This window comes from Chinchilla lanigera, unplaced genomic scaffold (genome assembly GCF_000276665.1).
Source record: "Chinchilla lanigera isolate Chin_1 unplaced genomic scaffold, ChiLan1.0 scaffold00062, whole genome shotgun sequence".
Lineage (NCBI taxonomy): Eukaryota > Metazoa > Chordata > Mammalia > Rodentia > Chinchillidae > Chinchilla > Chinchilla lanigera.
In genome coordinates this window covers 5,635,253-5,653,575 of record NW_004955463.1, presented here as the reverse complement: position 1 = coordinate 5,653,575, position 18,323 = coordinate 5,635,253, and the positions used below count along the sequence as shown (strand labels likewise).

Sequence of the window (18,323 nt, the reverse complement as noted above, 5' to 3'; positions counted from 1 at the left end):
CTTAGAATATCAAAGTCATTAGCAACCCTCCTCAAAAAAAGCCTGAAGATTTCTAAACATATGCTCTCCTTACACAATAATTCAACAGTTTCATCAGTCTTTCCAATTAAGAATTTACTTTTAAATGCCTCAGAGCATAATCCAAAGCAAATGGCTGCATGACAGGATCCTTTAACCGGAAAACTAAGGGTATACTATTGCTTTGTATAACACTGTAAAACTCCATGCACTCTTTATGTGTAAGAGAGCATTAATCAAGCATATACTTTCAAGTGCCCTATAGATTTTTACTTTGCTAATTTCCTTAAAGGAAGATACAGAATACCTATACTAATTCTGGCTAATATAGCAGAGCAATACCATAAATGATGGGGTGTGAGAAAGAGATTTTCAGCAAGTAAATTCCTATAGAAAAAATATTCAAGAACAAAAAATATTCAAGAACAAAAATTTGACTCTCAAGTAATGGTACTACAATTATACCACCAAAATCATTCAAAATACTGTTTAATAACTCTGAATTTAGACATTACTCTTAAAAGGTAATACCTTCCCTTCTAAATTTGCTTCTGTTCAGCCAAGGATCAAATTTAGGGCCTGAACATACCAGGTAAGTATTCTATACCCTCAGCTCATACCTCCGCCCTTTTAAATTAATACTTAATCCTTGTAATTTTGCTTTGGAAATAATACTTTCACCATAATCCCACTGGAAAGAAATGTTAGTAGAGAACCTATATGGGCAGAAAAACACTGTGGAATACAGTTCATCAAAGTGCTATTTCATCACACTATATAAAGTGAATATGTAAGTAAAGCCAATTTACAGTTTCAACAAAACTATTAGTAGACTTTTTCTTTTAAATCGTATCCGAGAAGTTGTGTATCATATCCAAAAGAGTAGACATTCTAGAAAAGAACAATTAGTAAAATCAATATTATGACCACAAAGAATTTAGTATCTTCCGATCTAAGCAAAGTACAACGCTAGATGGTTTGCAAATCAATTTTAATAGTCATAGTATCTGTCCTCCAGGAACCTTCAGTTTCTGTGAGTGATTATGCCAAAGTTCTTTCCCAACATAATCTTCCCTGAAATTTACTACAAATTAGGAGTTAATTCCTCCTTTTTAATAACTCATATTTAAACTTTGTGTTTTAAAAAGTAAAAGTGGATGTAAAAGCAGTGATGCATTAAATGAATCTAACAAACAGACAGGCAGGCACTCAGAGTTGGGAGAGGAGGAAAGGTCAGAGGGAGGACACTGAGAATACAGAGAGTCCTGCTCAGCATTTATAATATACCATACCTCCGTTCCTATCAAATACCTTCCTCCTTTGGTCAGAGACCAGCTGCTATTGCTGCTGGTGGTTTTGTTAAGAGACTGAATGCCTGCAAGAACCTAAGCAGCCCTAAGACTTATTTAAATATCTTACCCATGCTGATTTAAATAGCTGTATTCCCCAACTGTATGTTACCTTGATTCGGCAACTGAAATCATTTACTCTTCTGTTAATTGAGAAAAATCATTTTACTTAATTTAGCAGTGATTAATTTAAGTATAGTGGAAAGTTATCTATGTAGAATAATTAAGCGAAATGCTATATATGTTCAAATCTTTCTGTATATAAACATTTTCCATTCACCTCAAAATCTTCGTTTAAAATGCACAGCATGGACTCTAAAACTTAAATGAGAACAGAAGACTTATTTTCTTCAAACAGGGCAAACTGAAAAGGTAATTAAACAATACTGTTAGCACTGCAACGACAGAGATTCCAAATTACAAAGGTCAGTTAAGTAAAAGAGGGCAAAGGCAGCAGAACTCAGATGCTCAGAATAAAAACAAAAGTAGAGCCAATGCAGCATTTTGAGAATGAGGATCAATGAAAACAGCTGCTCAAGATCATAATAGCTATAACATTCTTTATATTGTTATGAGAGGTCTTTTCTAGTCTAGCATTTCCTCTTTGCTGTTCTTGGCATTTGCTGTGGTAAAACTAATACTTTGCTTTAGTAAAACTAATACAAAATCTGCATTATCTTACGTGAAAAGATGACACTCTCCCAGTTAAAAATAATTTGACTATCCTGGTAAAACTGACAACATCTGATAAAAAATATAGCCAGCGGAAAAGGGAGAAGCAGCAGCGTATTTTATTTAACTACAGATCCAAGTAATAGGCAGCAGGTTGTCTTTCCAATCAAAACTACTTTTACAGTAATACAAATGCCCTTGCCTGCTCCATAGTAAAAGTCTTAAAAAGAAACAATGAAAGGGATGAGATATAAGAACGTTACGATACGAACCATAAAATGTGAGTAAATAACATGCTATGATTTAATGCTACAATTCTAAGTAGAATAAGCAATGCTATTGCTTATGACAGCACAGCAGTTAATAAGACAGATACCCAACCAGTAATAAAGTAGTAGTTAATGGCATATATATTTATTTAGCTTCATCAGTATAAAAAAAACCCTCAATGTATAAAGATTTTATAAAATCAGGCTCACAGTCCCACAGATAAAAATAATTGAGTAGCTGTGTTCTTACCTGTGAGGACAGCTTTCGCTGAAGGGTCTGCCAGATCCAGGGCTGATTTCCCATCAGTGTTCCGAATATTTGGATCAGCTCCGTGCTGCAGCAGCACTGTGCAGGGAAAGCAGAAACAGTACCTTACCTCGGGGATACAGAGATTATTTACTGGTAAGTGTCGCCTCGGCATGGTGTAGGCATAAACATACATTGCACAATTTTTTTCTCTTTCAAGAAAAAAAAAGAGAGAGAAAGGAAAAAAGCACTGCAGCAATGGATCTTTACTCCAGAGTAAAGCGAAGTTGGCAACTTATGGTACAGTACTGTCACATGACTTGACATCATAAACATGAAAGTAGAAAAATCGTGCAATGTACAGTTTTGGTTTGTCTCCCTCAGGCAGCAGTAGGGGAAGCTATGTGCTCACTGGCTCACACTGTGAAATATGCTAACTGTGAGCCTGCCTTGTCTCCACTGTGGCTGCTTGTTGCTGCTGCTGCTTTACTGCTGAATTTCCAAATGCTTCCTGTCTTCAGAATAGTTTTAACACTGTGCAAGCCTTTTAGTGGGTCACCACTTACACATGAAACTCACTGTAAGTTTAACAGACACAGAAATGCATGCAACTCTGGTCCTCTGCAGTTAGGCTGCAAAAAAGAACTCTTCTATAATAATTTTTCCATCAAAATTTTTTAGAAACAAACTCAATCACTACAAGGAAATAGAGGAGTGGTCGGGAACCTATAGCATGTGTGCAGCAGTGGGCTGTTTGCCTCACTGAAAGCTCTAAGAGGTTCACCATGGAAATAGATACTAAGGAAAGTATGTGACACATACTATCTTGGATAAAGTACCTACAGAGAATTCTTAGGTATGGAGATTCCTACAAATGTGAAAATCACTGAGGAAAAGCCAGATGTAAGGTATTATTAATCCACACTATTTCTCAGCCCCATCTGGGGTGTATGTGTACTATGGGGGGTGTGGTATGGGAGGGTTTTGTTGCTGTAATGCTACCCAACCAATCAATAAACTAGTAAGTAGATTAAGTACCTTTGCTCCCAAATCCAAACTTGTCCAAAATGTGAAACTTTAAGCATCTACATGATGTCACAAGTAAAAAATGCCACACGTGACCTCATGTGATGGGTCACAGTCAAAACACAGGTACACTAAGAATATCATATAAGATCACCTTTGGGCTATGTGTATAGTATATACATGAAACAAAAATGAATTTCATATTTGGACTTGGATCCCAATCCAAAGATATCTTATCTATACATATGCAAATCTTCCAAAAACTATTAACATTTCTGGTCCCAAACATTTTAGATAAGGGGTACTCAACCTATATATTAAAAAGTTGTTTAAATAAACAGTTTGATTACAAATTTTGAGCTTCTTCCATTGATAAGCCCCAAGTTTTCATCTTAGATCTTGAGCAGTGTTGCATGAAGGACATTACAACTAGCCATAGCTTGAGAAAATGCAATAAGATCTTTCTACAATAGTCCCCCCTTAATTGCAATCTTGCTTTCTACAGTTTCACATGTCTATAGTCAACCATTCAAAAAATATTTAACTAAAAATTCCAAAAATAAACAGTTCATAAGTTTTAAACTGTGTGCCACTCTGAGTAGCATGATGAAATTTCTCATAGTCCTGCTTAATTCACCTGAGACGTGAATCATGCCTCTGTCTAGTGTATACCCTACTGTCATGATAATCATCTCAGTTATCTGATCAATTATCAGGGTATTGCAGTGTTTATGTTATACTAACAGTAATTTTTAATAATAGGCTTAATGCACAAAAGTATTGATGCTTACAATTAGATATGCCAAAAGATAACCTATAAAGTACTTCCTTTAAGTGAAAAGGTAAAAGTTCTCAATAAGAAAAAAATTCATATGCTGAAGTTGTTAGGATTCATGGTAAGAACGAATCTTCTGTCCATGATATTGTGAAGAAGGGAAAAAGAAATCCATGCTGGTTGTGCTACAGCACTTCTAAACTACAAAAGATACAAGAGATCACACTGAAAGTAAGTTTTGTTACAATACACTGTGATAACTGTCCTATCATATTATTACTGTTATTCTCTTACTGTACCCAATTTATAAACTATCACAGATTTGTTCAAATAAGAAAAGAGTATATAGCCTATAAAGGATCTAGTACTATCTGTGGTGTCAGACATGTAGTGTAGGTGTTTATCTCCCACAGAAAAAGGAAACTACTATGTATTATCTAAGGGTTATTTTCTGGGTGCTGAGGATCAAACCCAGGACCTTGCACATGACAACCACACACTACCACTGAACTACATACATCTCCAGCCCCTATAATTATTTTTGAATATAAACAATGAACAGAATTATTTTTCAGGTGTTTGTAAACTCTTGAGTTGAGAATAAGACAGCAAATACCAGAGTATCAAACTGTGGTCAGGCATCCATCATAATAAATACGGCTTTTGCAAGAACATTTCTTTTTTACTTCAGGACGAAATTTTGATGTGAAGATTTGAAAATGGTCTTTATCATAAAACAGACTCAAGAGTCAAATGAAAACTGGTAACTGTCTGTACTTGCAGAGTAATCACATGCAAATGGTAGAAAAACTAAAGAAATAACAGCTCCCATGAAAAGTATATTTTTTAGTTGCATATAAGAGTTAAAGGAATATTTTTATTTCAGAGTTTGACAACTATATGATGGGAACTTTCACACTGCAGTTGTTTTGTCTTGGCAGTACTGGGGATTAATGGTAGGGTCTTCACATAAACTACATTCCCAGCCTTTTAAAAATTCTTTATTATGGGACTTGCTAACTTGCCCAGGCTGGGGTTGAACTTGCAATCCTCCTGCCTCAGCCTCCTCCTCAGTGCTGGGATTACAAGGCACACACCACTGCACCCGGCTCATACTGCAGCTTTTAAAGAATGGTAGAAGAAAAGTACTAAAAACCTCACTGCTCCTCCAAAAGTCACCTAAATCCGCAATCCTTGTTATGATCAGTATTTTACCTATTACAGCTTTCCTATTCTGCAACAGAAATCTGCTACCAGTTTAGTGGCCCTTTTATTTTGTTTTAGGCAACTTTTAAAAGAGTAATGCCAGCTGGGTGTAGTGGCTCACACCTGTAATCCCAGTATCCTGGAGGCTAAGGCAAGAGGATCGACGTGAGTTTGAGGCCAACCTGGACTACACAGTGAGTTCGAGGGTAAACTAAACTACATAGTGAGACCCTGTCTCAAACAAAACAAAACAAAAAGTGAAAGAGTAATACTTTTGAGACATGTTTCCTAAATATTTTGAGGTCATGCATACCTCTTTCATTGAAGACACATGTCTACTGCAGGGTAAACTTATGTACAATGCTTATGATAATAAAATCATTGGTAGAAAATACTTAACCATTTTAAATTCACAAAATATGAATTAAAACTCCAAACTTAGTAGATTCAAGAGTTTTAGAAAACATAAAGGCACCTACAATTAGACCAGGAGGACTTTAAATTTATCTAACTTTCATAAAAGGCCAGAAGATTGCTGGAAAAATTAAAATGAAAACTAAGTGGTATGCAAAGAGACTATTAGCTACTGGTAATATTTAAATATCTAAAACGTATTTTAAAACCCAGACGCTGTTTGTACTTTCAACTACACAAATAACTATTAATTACATGCTTTGTATTAGGGCAGAAATAAGCAAATTTTTTCTGTAAAGGGCCAAACAGAAGCTGCTTGCCTTTGTGAATCCTACTATCTCTGTGTCGAACTACTCAACCCTACCTACCATCACAGTGCAAAAGCAGCCACAGACAGTAATGAATGAAAGCAGCTTTGTTCCAATGAAATTTACTTAAGGAGAGTGAAATATGAATTTTATATAATTTTCATGTGTCAAAAATATTCTTGTGAGTTTCAAAAACCATTTAAGAACATAAAAACAATTCTTGGTTTGCAAGCCATACAAAAGCAGAACATTGGCTTCTGATCTAGACTGCTAACCCCTGTCCTGGGCAGTGTATGTGAAGTGTGGTATAGAGGACTGTTCTGGCCCCAGAATTATTTGTAATCCATCTACATTAAGACAAGCATAGAAGTTGACAGCGAGCACTTAGAACTATGTTATTTAAATTTTTTTCCATTTATATTTATACGTCATAATATTATCAGAAAAAAAAAATCTGGTCCTGTACAGCAGAGAACTTGAGAAAAACACTGTGTCCATGCACACTATTCTCTTTTTTTTTTTTTTGGTTTTGGTTTTTCTCTGGTACCGGGATCCGAACTCACGACCTTGAGCTTGCGAGGCAGGCGCTTTGCCACTGAGCTAAATCCCCAGCCCCCATGCACACTATTCTCTGAGCTTCAATTTCCAAGTGCATCAATTAAAGAACCCAGACAGAGAACAGGCGATCTCCAGATATCTAGGGTGAAGTCTCAAACCTCTGGTGACACTTTTACTGTTAGGGTGGGGATTTCTGTATACACAGCAATCACAACAATGACAGCTTTCAAGAATGCCAGACTGTACTTGAAGTGGTGCATCCAAGATTCAAAATGATGCTTCAAAATTTGTTTTCAAAGTTCTGAGCCACCAAAGGAAAAACTAAAAGATGACTGATACATAATAAAATTAGAAATTCATCTTGTATCATCAGTATTCATTAACAACACACTAATATAAAATAGATCTTCTTAAGTAACACATTTGTCACAAGCAAACTTCCCAAAATACACAAACAATATATAAAGTAAAGTTTGAAAGAAAAACAAGAACACTAAAATATGAGTAACATTCAGTACATAAATTCAAGAGCACTATAGCTCCAATCAAAATTCTCTTAGGTTATTTTTAACAAACTGGAACATTATCAACTACAAATCCCAGTGCTTTGACCATTACCAGTTGTTCCACCTGTAAATTTCAATTCCATTTTGAAGAAAGAAGGATAAAAACATACAGCAATTGGCATAACAACAGACAGTTAAAACTAAGGCAGGATAGTCATGTTTTTAAAATGCCATCTTTAAATGTGCCATGGCAACAAGGATGTGACCTTCCCATTTCTAGTACAGGCATTCAGCTATAGTACACTACATTCAGAAAGCATAACTTTAGCTATGTTGCTTCATTCCATTGCTCAAAAATATTAAATTTCAGCATCTGCATCTTTTTAACTCTTACAAATAATAAGAAAATATTTCTACATTTATGCAAAGCCACAATCTGTCAAATTCCTACAAAAATACAAAGTGCTATTATGGTAAATTATAATTTAACTATAGGTATTATTAAGTGATTTAAGAAGACAGAAAAAATAGAAACAATATGAATTTTCCAGGCTAAAAATGCAGCAAACCTTTTGAAGTACATATCAAAGGTGTTTCAGTAGGATTTCATTTTCAGTGGCAAAAAAAAAATCACACTACCAAAAATGTTACAAATTCTGTTTATATGAATCTAGAGCTACATTAAAAATCTAATACTGTCCATCATGATGACAATTATAAAATTTATACCTGTTAACACATCTAAGTATTTATCAGTATCTTACCCTGTAAGAGTACAGAGATAGTAACTTGTTACACCGAGTCTCAAAAATTGAATCATACAAAGACCAAGTTCTTTAAAAATTTTTAAGCAAACAAAATTGTTAATTTTTAAACAAAACATCAAAGGATCAAATCTTAACTGAAAACCTTCAACATATAGTAGTCTCACCAACACAGGCAGGCTTGAGACAAACTATTTTTTAACTGAAATATATGACACATCCCAGAATTAGTACATATTCAGAGACTGTCTTCTCTGGAAACATGTCCAATTTTTTTGTTTGTTCGTTTTTTGAGACAGGGTCTCGCTCTGTAGTGCAGGCTGGCCCAGACACACAATGGTCCTCCTGCCTTAGCACCAAGTGCTGTGATTACAGTCATGCGCCGGTACGTTTGGCTTGTTCAGTATTATAACGGTATAATACTATATAATGTCATAAGTTATTCCACTATAGTACTGTGCATATTTACATATTATATGTATTTTTAAAATTATCTTTTCATTCAAGATATACTTATTTATTATTGCATGAAAATGGCCAAGCTAATGCTTTTTATCAAGAGTTAATTTACCACTAACAATTAACATGAAAATTCAAGTAATTATTGCAGTAAACATGAAAATTCAACAAATAAATACAATAGTATGGTTATTAAATAAAAATCAGAACTTGTATGACAAAGATTTTCAGTTTTCAGTAATGGCAGACTAGCTTATGTAGACCTCCCTCGGGTGGTAACAATATACAGAACAAGCTTTCAAACAAAATGCAGCTTTCTAAGATCATCTAAGCTATGGAGACAGTTAAAAACTTACAGTATAAAACTGAAGAGAAAATATAATCTAGAAGGTGGACATGTATGGAAGCTAACCATGTTTCTGAAGAAAAATTACTGAATCACCACACCATCAACTGTCTTTCCAATGTCTCATGGGGCAAACCAGCAGAAATAAAAGCCTGAGACTTACCAAAAGTAAGGAATGTAACAAAAATCTAGCCACATCTTTAGGTCTATACCTCAAGATAAATATAAAGTTGAGAGAAGTAGTCCTACTACAGAGACCAACCAAGGCTTACTCATTCATAGATACTATGGTTAGAGAACATTACACAATTAAGAGACCCAAGATGCCAGGAGAAGAGCTGTACTAAGAAACAGGAATTCTGACCTTAAAAAGTTAAAAGAATCTACAAACCTCATTAACACAAGGATAGAACTAGAGAAACAGAAAGGCCACTTCAGTTATGAAGAAGCACTGTACCCTAGAACTGAGCTGGGGGTCTACAAGACCAAAAGTAATTTCATAATAGTATTAAAATACTATTCCTGTGTTTCACTGTGTAATTAACGTTTACACTAGTGGTGAAAAAGCAATGGCAGATGAAATTGCTGGAAACAGCAAATATCAGTGCAGTGCCACTGAAATGTACTAGTGATCACTACATGCTTACTTAGCACAAATCTGCAATTTAAAAATGATGGAGTGGCAATTTCAAATGTCCTTGATGAAACTAAAAGTTCATACTTTAGTCAACATTTGACCCTTGTGAAGAATTACAATGTACAAATAAATGACTTCTGTTGTATATCAAAGCAGAATGTTTGTTCCTAGAAAAGAACTTACGGGATTATGATTATATGAGTTGTAAGCTAAACTAACCATTTTTTGTTATTATTTTTATTTATTTTATTTTTTTTACTTTTTTCTCCTTCAGGTTAAATGACTATTTTTAAATATTTAAATATTAAATATTTATTTTTAAATTTTTAAAAACACTTTTGTTATGAAGTGTCATTGTCTATCAAAAGATACTGGACAGAAAAACTTATTCAGAGTTGGATATTTTGCAGACATATTTTTACATACCAACGATAAAATGTAGGCCTTCGAGCAAAAACTAAGAATTCTGTAACACTTTCATCTGCCCGAGTGTGAATTTCCAAATTAATATTCATTACAGGTAAAATTCTTGAAAACACAGGTGTAGGGAAAGACTTTAGGACAAAACACTGATTGCACAGGAAACATCACAAAGACTCAACAACTGGGATCTCATCATTTAAAAAAGATTTGCACAGCAAAAGAATGTACCAACAGGATGAAAACCTAACCCACAGAGTAGGAAAAAATTTTTGCCAGCTGTTCCTCAGACAAAAAACCAATACTGAGCATATATAAAGAATTCAAAACAAAAAAATTAGAACTCCCAACTTTAAAAACCCAATCCAAAAATGGGCATCTGAAATGAATACACACTTCTCAGGGGAAGAGGAACAGCAAATAAATATATGAAAAAGTGTTCAACATCACTGGTCATTCAAGAAACACACATTAAAACATTGAGATTTCACCTCATAGCAGGAAGAAAGGCTATTTTTAAAAAATCAATCAATAACAATGTTGGTGGGGTTGTGAGGAAAGAGGAGTCCTTCTCCACTCTTGGTGGGAGTGTAGACTGGTGCTACCACTATGGAAATAAGTATAGAGATTCCTCAAAAAACTAGGACTACAGGTCCCATTTGACCCAGCTACACCCCTTCTCGGTATCTTCCCAGAGAATTAAAAGCACCACACCATAGCAGTACTTCCACATCCATGTTTATACCAGCACACTTTGTAATAGCTAAATCCTGGAAACAGCCCAAATGTGCATCAATGATGGATGAATAAAGAAGGTGTGTTTCTTTTTAAAAAATAGTAACGGAGTACTGCTCTGCCATAAAGAAGGATAAGCTTGAGCCACTTCTGGCAAAATGGATGCACCTTGAGACCATACTCTTAAGAGAAATAAATCGGACACACATATGTAAATACCACATTCTTTGGTGTGAGAAACTGAAAGAGTAAATAGAGACCAAAATGTAGAATATTGTGAAACAGAAAGAAAATGTTCAAATGAGAAGGGGAACAAGGGAAAGGGAAGGGACAAAGAAAGAAAAAGAAAAGAGAACAGAAGAAAAAAAAGAAACAAAGTTTTGTAAATAAGGAGAGGAAGAGGGGTGGAGGGGAGGGGATTGGGGAAAAGAGAATCAAGATATATTATGTACAAATTCCCCATGATGAATGTGATCATTCCATATATCTAAAGTGTACCAATAAAATTAATTTTAAAAAACAAATTAATATTTATTTTGCTGACAGTGGTATGAAAAGAACAAATAAAATTTTAATACAGTACAATAAACTGTATCAATGTGTTAGTTGATCTGCCTCAGTGAACCTTGGTGGGGTTTGTTGTTGTTGTTGGTTTGCTGTACTTCTGAAGTCTGAACCCAGGGCCTGAGTTATATACCTAGAACTTTTTATTTTTTATTTTGAAACAAAGGCTCACCATTTTTATTTTAAGAAGATTAGACTCAAACTTGGTATCTTCCTGCCTCAGTCTGCTACAGTATTTGGATTACAAACCAGTATTTTCAAAATGATGAATGGAAATGATCACAATCAGTTTCAAAGTGTAAGACCATCAATGGACTATGATATTACAGAGCAGAAAAAGTCTTCTAACAGTTTGAGCCCACAATGCAATTAACCATTAAGAAACTACCAGTCATGCATAAAAATTAAAAATATCCATAATTATTTGAAAAGGTTACTAATATTCTCTGTTCCAGCCATAAATTAGGATATTCTTCATATATTTCAGCCCAAAAGAACATCAGAGCAGATTACACACAGAAGCCAATGCAGTATAAAAAAATCTGTCCTTTTTTAGTCAGATGTTAAAGGTATTTACATAAATGTAAAGCAACTCCACTCCTGTCATTATATTTCACTGTGGAAAGTAGTGTTTCTCTAAAATGGTATTTATTCTAACATAATCCATTTGTTATTTGCCAAAAGAAAAAACTAATAGTTTGTTTTTAAATTCTTGGTTTTGATTTTTATTACAATATATATGACCGAAATAAACAAAAGTTCTTTGGCACTGTTAAGAATGTAAAAAGACTCAACATTTGAGAACCTCTGCCATAATAAAACCTAATTCTAGATATGCATTAATTAAGCCTAAAACCAAGCCGAAACAAGATGTATAAAGGACAGTACAGAGACTGACCTCTGTAAGAAGCACCGCAAGTTTTATATAGATCTATATTAACGAAGATAGAAACCAAACCTTCACAGCTTCAGGGTGATTTTGAACCAACAATTGAACTGTCTGCTAAAACAAGAATTAGAATCTTTTAGAAGAAGACAACAAATGAAAATAAATAATGCAGTTATTAGAATGTCAAGTACTGAATTGAAATTTACTAAACATAAAAAGAACAGTATGATCTAGTAAAAGGTGAGAGAAAAAAGCAGTCACTAGAAATCATACCAAAGGTGGCTGAGAGGTTGGATTTAGTAAAGATTTTAAAACAGCAACTACATAAGTAAGTTCAAATAATTAAAGAAAACGTATTTAAAGGATGAAAAAAAAAATGGCTTTAAGAAGAGAACAGCGACCTGGCAAGCGCAAGGTCGTGAGTTCGGTTCCCGGTACCAGAGAAAAAAAAAAAAAAAAAAAGAAGAGAACAGCGAGATACTCTGAGAACCAAGTGGTAAATCTGAAATGAACTCAAACTTGGAAGGACTAACTCATTTCAAGATTTACTAGAAAGTTAAAAGAGGCTGCAGTACTAGAGTAAAAATAGATGTGTTAGATCAATGAAACAGAACATAGTTCAGAAATATATCAACGCATATAAAGTCAACTGAGTTTTTACAACAAAAGAGCCATAGTAATTCAATGGAGAAACAGTCCCTTAAACACATCATGATGGAAATGCTTACCTATATGAAAAAGAACCAAAAGATGAAATAACTCTTACCTCACACCACAGAAACACATTAACTCCAAGTGGACCATAGTATTTAACTTAAAATGCAGCTAAAACAATAAAACTTGTAGAAGAAAATATGAAAGGAAAATCTTCATGACCTTGGAAGAGACTTCTTAGAAGAAAAAAGAAACTGAACCCTAGAAGAACCCGAACTTTAAAAGTTGTACTCTAAGTTGTACTCCATCAAAATTAAGAAATGCTCTCCAAAAGTTACCACTAAGAACATGAAGAACCAAGACAAAGTAGAAAAAATATTTGCAACACATATGTATGATACCTAACTCTTCTCAGTTATATAAAGAATTTCTAAAAATCCATCATTAACAAAGTAATTTGAAAAACAGATAAATGAATAGGACATTCACAAAAGAAGATAAATTACTAGTAAGTACAAGAAAAGATGCTCAATATTATTAGCCAACAGAGAAGTACAAATTTAAAGTGCAGCATAAAGCATTACCGAGATACCAAACAGGAACTCTCATACATGGCTGACAGGTATTAAAAAAGGGCTTAACCACTTTAGAGATCAGTTTGGCATTTCCTTATAAAGTTAAATATACATTACCATGTGTCTAAGCACATACATACAGCCTTTGGTGCTTACCCAAAAGAAAACAAACCAAAAACAGAAAGAAAAAACCCCCCAAAATCCAACAAACAAACCAGAAACAAAACTATGCATCCATATAAAAGATCTGCACACAGAAACAAAAAAAACCAAGTGTCCACACAAAATACTTACACAAGGCTGTTCATAAGTTTGCTTGCACTAGTAGAAATTAGACAATCTGCACATCAACAAGATAAGCAAATTGTGATCTACTCATACAACAGAAAACTACCCAATAATAAAAAGAATCAAACTACGGACGTATGCAACAGAAATAAGATCTCCAAAACACAGTGAGTAAAAGCCAGAGGACAAGGAAAACGCTCTGTAACCGAAAGTTAACCATACCATTTCAGAAAACAGATCTCTTATTAACTGGAGATGGTGGAAAACAAGGGAAACTAATTGCAAATGGGCAGGCACCGGAGAATTTTCTGCAGTGAGGAAAAGTATTATCTCGATTGTAGAAAGAGTGATGTGGGTGTACACATTTGTCAAAACTCATCAAAATGTATGCTTATAATAAATTCATTTTATTTCATTATCTCAAACTTAATGAAGTTGCTTTTATGTTGTAACTCAATAAAGCTGATTTTTAAAATCAATAGATGGTTTAACTGCAGGTTAGAAAGAGCCACAGAGAAAATTACTGACCTGAAAAAATGTATCAATAGGTATTTCCAAGAATGCAGCAGGAAAAAGAAAAAAAATGTGGTGGACAAAATATGGAATTAGAAGGTCTAACATTCTGCAAACATGTAGGTCAATGTGAAGGCCCTAGATTCAATGATCGTGCTAGGGAGAGGGGGAAAAATGTCCCAACAAGGATAAACTGATCTAGTAGGAAAAAAACTTTCATATACAACTCAGAAACAACTCCATGAAAGTAGATGAACCTCAACAGAAAGCATGCAAGTTAATAAATAGTATAGTAGCTACATTGAAGATTAACCAAATCTACTTTAACATACATGATATATTACATGTATGTTAGGCAAATATCATATTTGTTTCCACGTATATTTGCAAAAGAAATCCAATTATTTATAGCTGTAAAACCACTACATTACCACTTATGGGCCATATTTAATCTAGATGAGATCAATTATATTATTCTCTTGAAAATATTTTAAGTAAAAAATAAAAAAGTAGATAGGGTTAAAGATTTTTTACAGTACTATCCTGCAACCAAGACATAAAAGGTCTAGGTCCAACTCGCCAAATCAAAGTAACTCATTTGTGAAATTGTGCATTTAAAAAACATTTTATGGGGCTGGGGATTTAGCTCAGCGGCAAAGTGCCTGCCTGGCAAGCGCAAGGTCGTGAGTTCAGTTCCCGGTACCGGAGAAAAACCAAAAATAAAAAATAAAAAATAAAAAATAAAAAACATTTTATTTTTGTACTTCTTTTCAGAACTCTTTTCAATGATTAAGATCTATTTATTTTATAGCACTGTTTCAGCCTTTGAATATTCATCGAAGTTTTTCCAATTCTAGCATTTATAGGAGGACATAAACACTGTGTAAACCAGATTAAATATGAGACACAAAAAAGAATGATCAGTTCTATAACCTCTCAACATACTTATGCTAATAAGTAAGTTTCTCTGGAGAATATGAGATAAACATTTCTTAGATGCTCAATTGCATCTTCTGTACTGAATGATTAGTGACATTCACTGAGTGAAGTAAGCTTCTTCTATCTTAATTCATATCCTTGTAGGAACCTGAAACCTCATTACATAAGGCATAGCCTAATGTGACCCACTTATAAAGCTCTCTACAACAGAGATTAAAGAACAATTACTCTAGTATAACACACAGGGAACCAAGATAAGTTTCTGGAGAAAAGTTCTGAACTAAAGGCTAGGTCATCTTAGCTTCCTCTCTCTAGCTATAAAACAGTAATTACCCAGGGTTCTAGAGCTTCTCTGTCCAATGCGGTAGCTCCTAGCTCAATGTGACCATTGAGCTCTTGAAATATGTCTAAAGAGAGTGATGAGCTGATTTCTTACTTGCACTTAATTTTCATTAATTTAAATTTAAAAATTGATAGTTGGTTCAGCTACTGGGAAGTGTTAGTATGTTTGTAACATCAGGTATGTGAATCTACTTTTCAATAGTAAATTTTATAAAATCCAAATACAGATCAAGTATTACCCAATAAAACTTTATTGGGTTTTTTTTTTCTTTTTCTTTTTTTTTTTTTTCTCAGATAAGAGTATTGCTAGCAGTTTAGGCTGGCCTCAAACTTGCAGCAATCCTCCTGCCTCAGCCTCCCAGGTATTACAGGCGTGTGCCACCACACCCGGCCCAAGAAAACTTTATTGCTAACTGAGATGTGCTTAAAGTATAAACTATAGACTAGATTTCAGAAACTTTGTTGAAAAGACATTATAAAACTCACAGAATAGTCTGAATATATTGTGTTTAAAAAACTATTACATTGATACTGTCCATTTCTTTTTAAAAATGTGGCTCTTAGAAAAATTTAAATTAATTTGTGTCTGGAATTGTATTTCTTTTCAACAGTGTTATTCCAAAACAGAGATTTTCTACTTTAGAACCTCTGGCATTTTGGAACAGCTAATTCTTTGCTGACATATGTACGGTGATGGCTCTACCACTGTGCCTTCGAAACTCTGCAAGTATCCTCACAGAGTTCACAGATAAACAGGTGAACTGCAGTTAATCTGAGTATCGGTCCAATGCCTTGCAATACTCTGGAGGAAGAGAAGATGGATCGAAGGATCATTGTCATGAGTCAGTGCGTTATCAATTCCCACTTCTATGGGCTGGGGATTTAGCTCAGAGGCAAAAGCGCCTGCCTGGCAAGCGCAAGGTCGTGAGTTCGGTTCCTGGTACCGGAGAAAAACCAAAAAAAAAAAAAAATTCCCACTTCTAAGGACGAATGGGGCTTTCTGTCTCATCCTCTATTCTGCTTCAAAAACTGGTTAACCCACAACTTTTAATGCAGTCATTTGGCCCTTATTCTTTCAGTGTCGTATCTTTTAGTATGGTACAGAGAACATAGGAACCTAGCACCTTCAGCTCATCCTTCCTTTTGCCATCTATGTACATCATAAGCAAAAATAGTTTGTGGTATCTTAGCCAGCCTAAGTAGTCAGGCCTTGGCCTTCATCTTGACTTTTCCTGGTGCATATACTCAACGGTAAGGAGGTCCTACCTCTTAAAAGACACTTAACAATATCCCTGAAAGTCTAGCCTTCTCCTCAACTCTGAAATTCAATATATCAGGATTTTGTAAATTAAATATCAGGATTTTCACTGGAAAAAAATGTGAGGTTTAAAAATATAAAAAAGTAGTAAATCTGCATATTGCAACAATAAATAGTAAATAAGTTTAAAAGGACAACAATAATAGTAAACAGTAAAAAATAATCTCTAAGGAGCCTTCTAAATGTCAGATGCTATGTGTGGTCTATAAACCTTCTCTTAGCACTGACTACATAAGCTACCTTAACAATACGAACATTTCTTAATAGAGGCAAACCACCAAAAGCAGAGGCAGAAATGTGTCCAAAAATTTACCCTTGTTGCTATCTAGCCTTCAGCTACAAACACACTTACCTGTATTATCTGACTCTTATTTCCAAATTTGCACTAACAAGAACTTGGTCTAGCTTGGCTTACTGTCTGGTTCTAGACTTAAAAAGTTTGGCCAGAAAAGCAGGAAGAAGACATATAAATATGGTGATAGGGAAGGAGGCATTAACTCTGAGTGAAGAGTATCAGGCAGACACTTCAATGAATATCTACTAAAGTAACACATCTTCAATTTAAACTGGGTTTAGAATACACAGACTGGGGCTGGGGATTCAGCTCAGTGGCAAAAGTGCCTGCCTGGCAAGCACAAGGTAGTAAGTTCGATTCCTGGTACTGGAAGAAAAACAAAATAAAAAACTAAAATAAAAATAGAATACACAGATTTACACATGATACATGGATTAGTTTTCAAAAAGTAGTAATTATCTCTTAGAGAGAGGGAAATAATTGGGGCACGCACTTTTTGTTTTATACATCTGTATTATTTTAATGTTTAACACAAATATGTATTTTTATGAGTGCTACTTCTCTTCAAATAAAAATCATCTTTATGCATCTGCCAAAACAATGCTTTGTAAAACCTGCTGCTTGAAGTAATTAATTTGTACCCACTAGATAAAAATTTAATAGTCCTTCCTGTTAAGTAACATTAAATATGGTGATAATATTAATAAATATGGCTAATGAGAAATAAATCAACACATCCTGTGATAAAATAGATGCTAAAAACAACTGTTAAGTCTTAAAATAGTCAAAAAGTATTTTGCAAAGATCTAGGGTTCTAGTCATACTTTTTTTGGCTTTAGTCTTTTAATATGCAGTGACTAAAATTTCAGAATTCTGTCAACATCTGGGATCAGCATATTTGTGATGTTACTTAATTTCACCACAGTGAACTACTATTTGCCTTTGTGTCCCTTATTACACGGATATTTATTTATAACTTTTGCCCATGCGCCTCACTAGGAAAAAAGACTCCATTCATTTAAAATAATTTCTTTCCAGAAGAAGTCAAGATCACTGCTACCCAGTTGTCCTCACTTATGAACAGCCACTGCTACAGTTACGGTTGACAACAAGCACAGATGTGATTAAGAGCCTTGCCAGGAGTCAAACTGTACCAGCTAGAATCCCAATTCGGCTGCTATTTAGTTTTGGAACCCTCGAAAGATACTTTCCCTCCCTCTGCTTCCATTTCCTTATC

At 34.4% G+C, this 18,323-nt stretch overlaps 1 protein-coding gene across 1 annotated transcript in view; it reads right to left on the bottom strand.

Annotated features, from left to right (window-relative positions):
- Positions 1–18,323, bottom strand: part of Tnks (tankyrase, TRF1-interacting ankyrin-related ADP-ribose polymerase) — a 180,948-nt gene that overhangs the window by 116,566 nt on the left and 46,059 nt on the right. Inside the window, exon 3 of the mRNA XM_005398362.2 lies at positions 2,559–2,654. Within this exon, the coding sequence (XP_005398419.1) occupies positions 2,559–2,654 (96 nt within the window). The remainder of the gene's footprint in view (positions 1–2,558; positions 2,655–18,323) is intronic.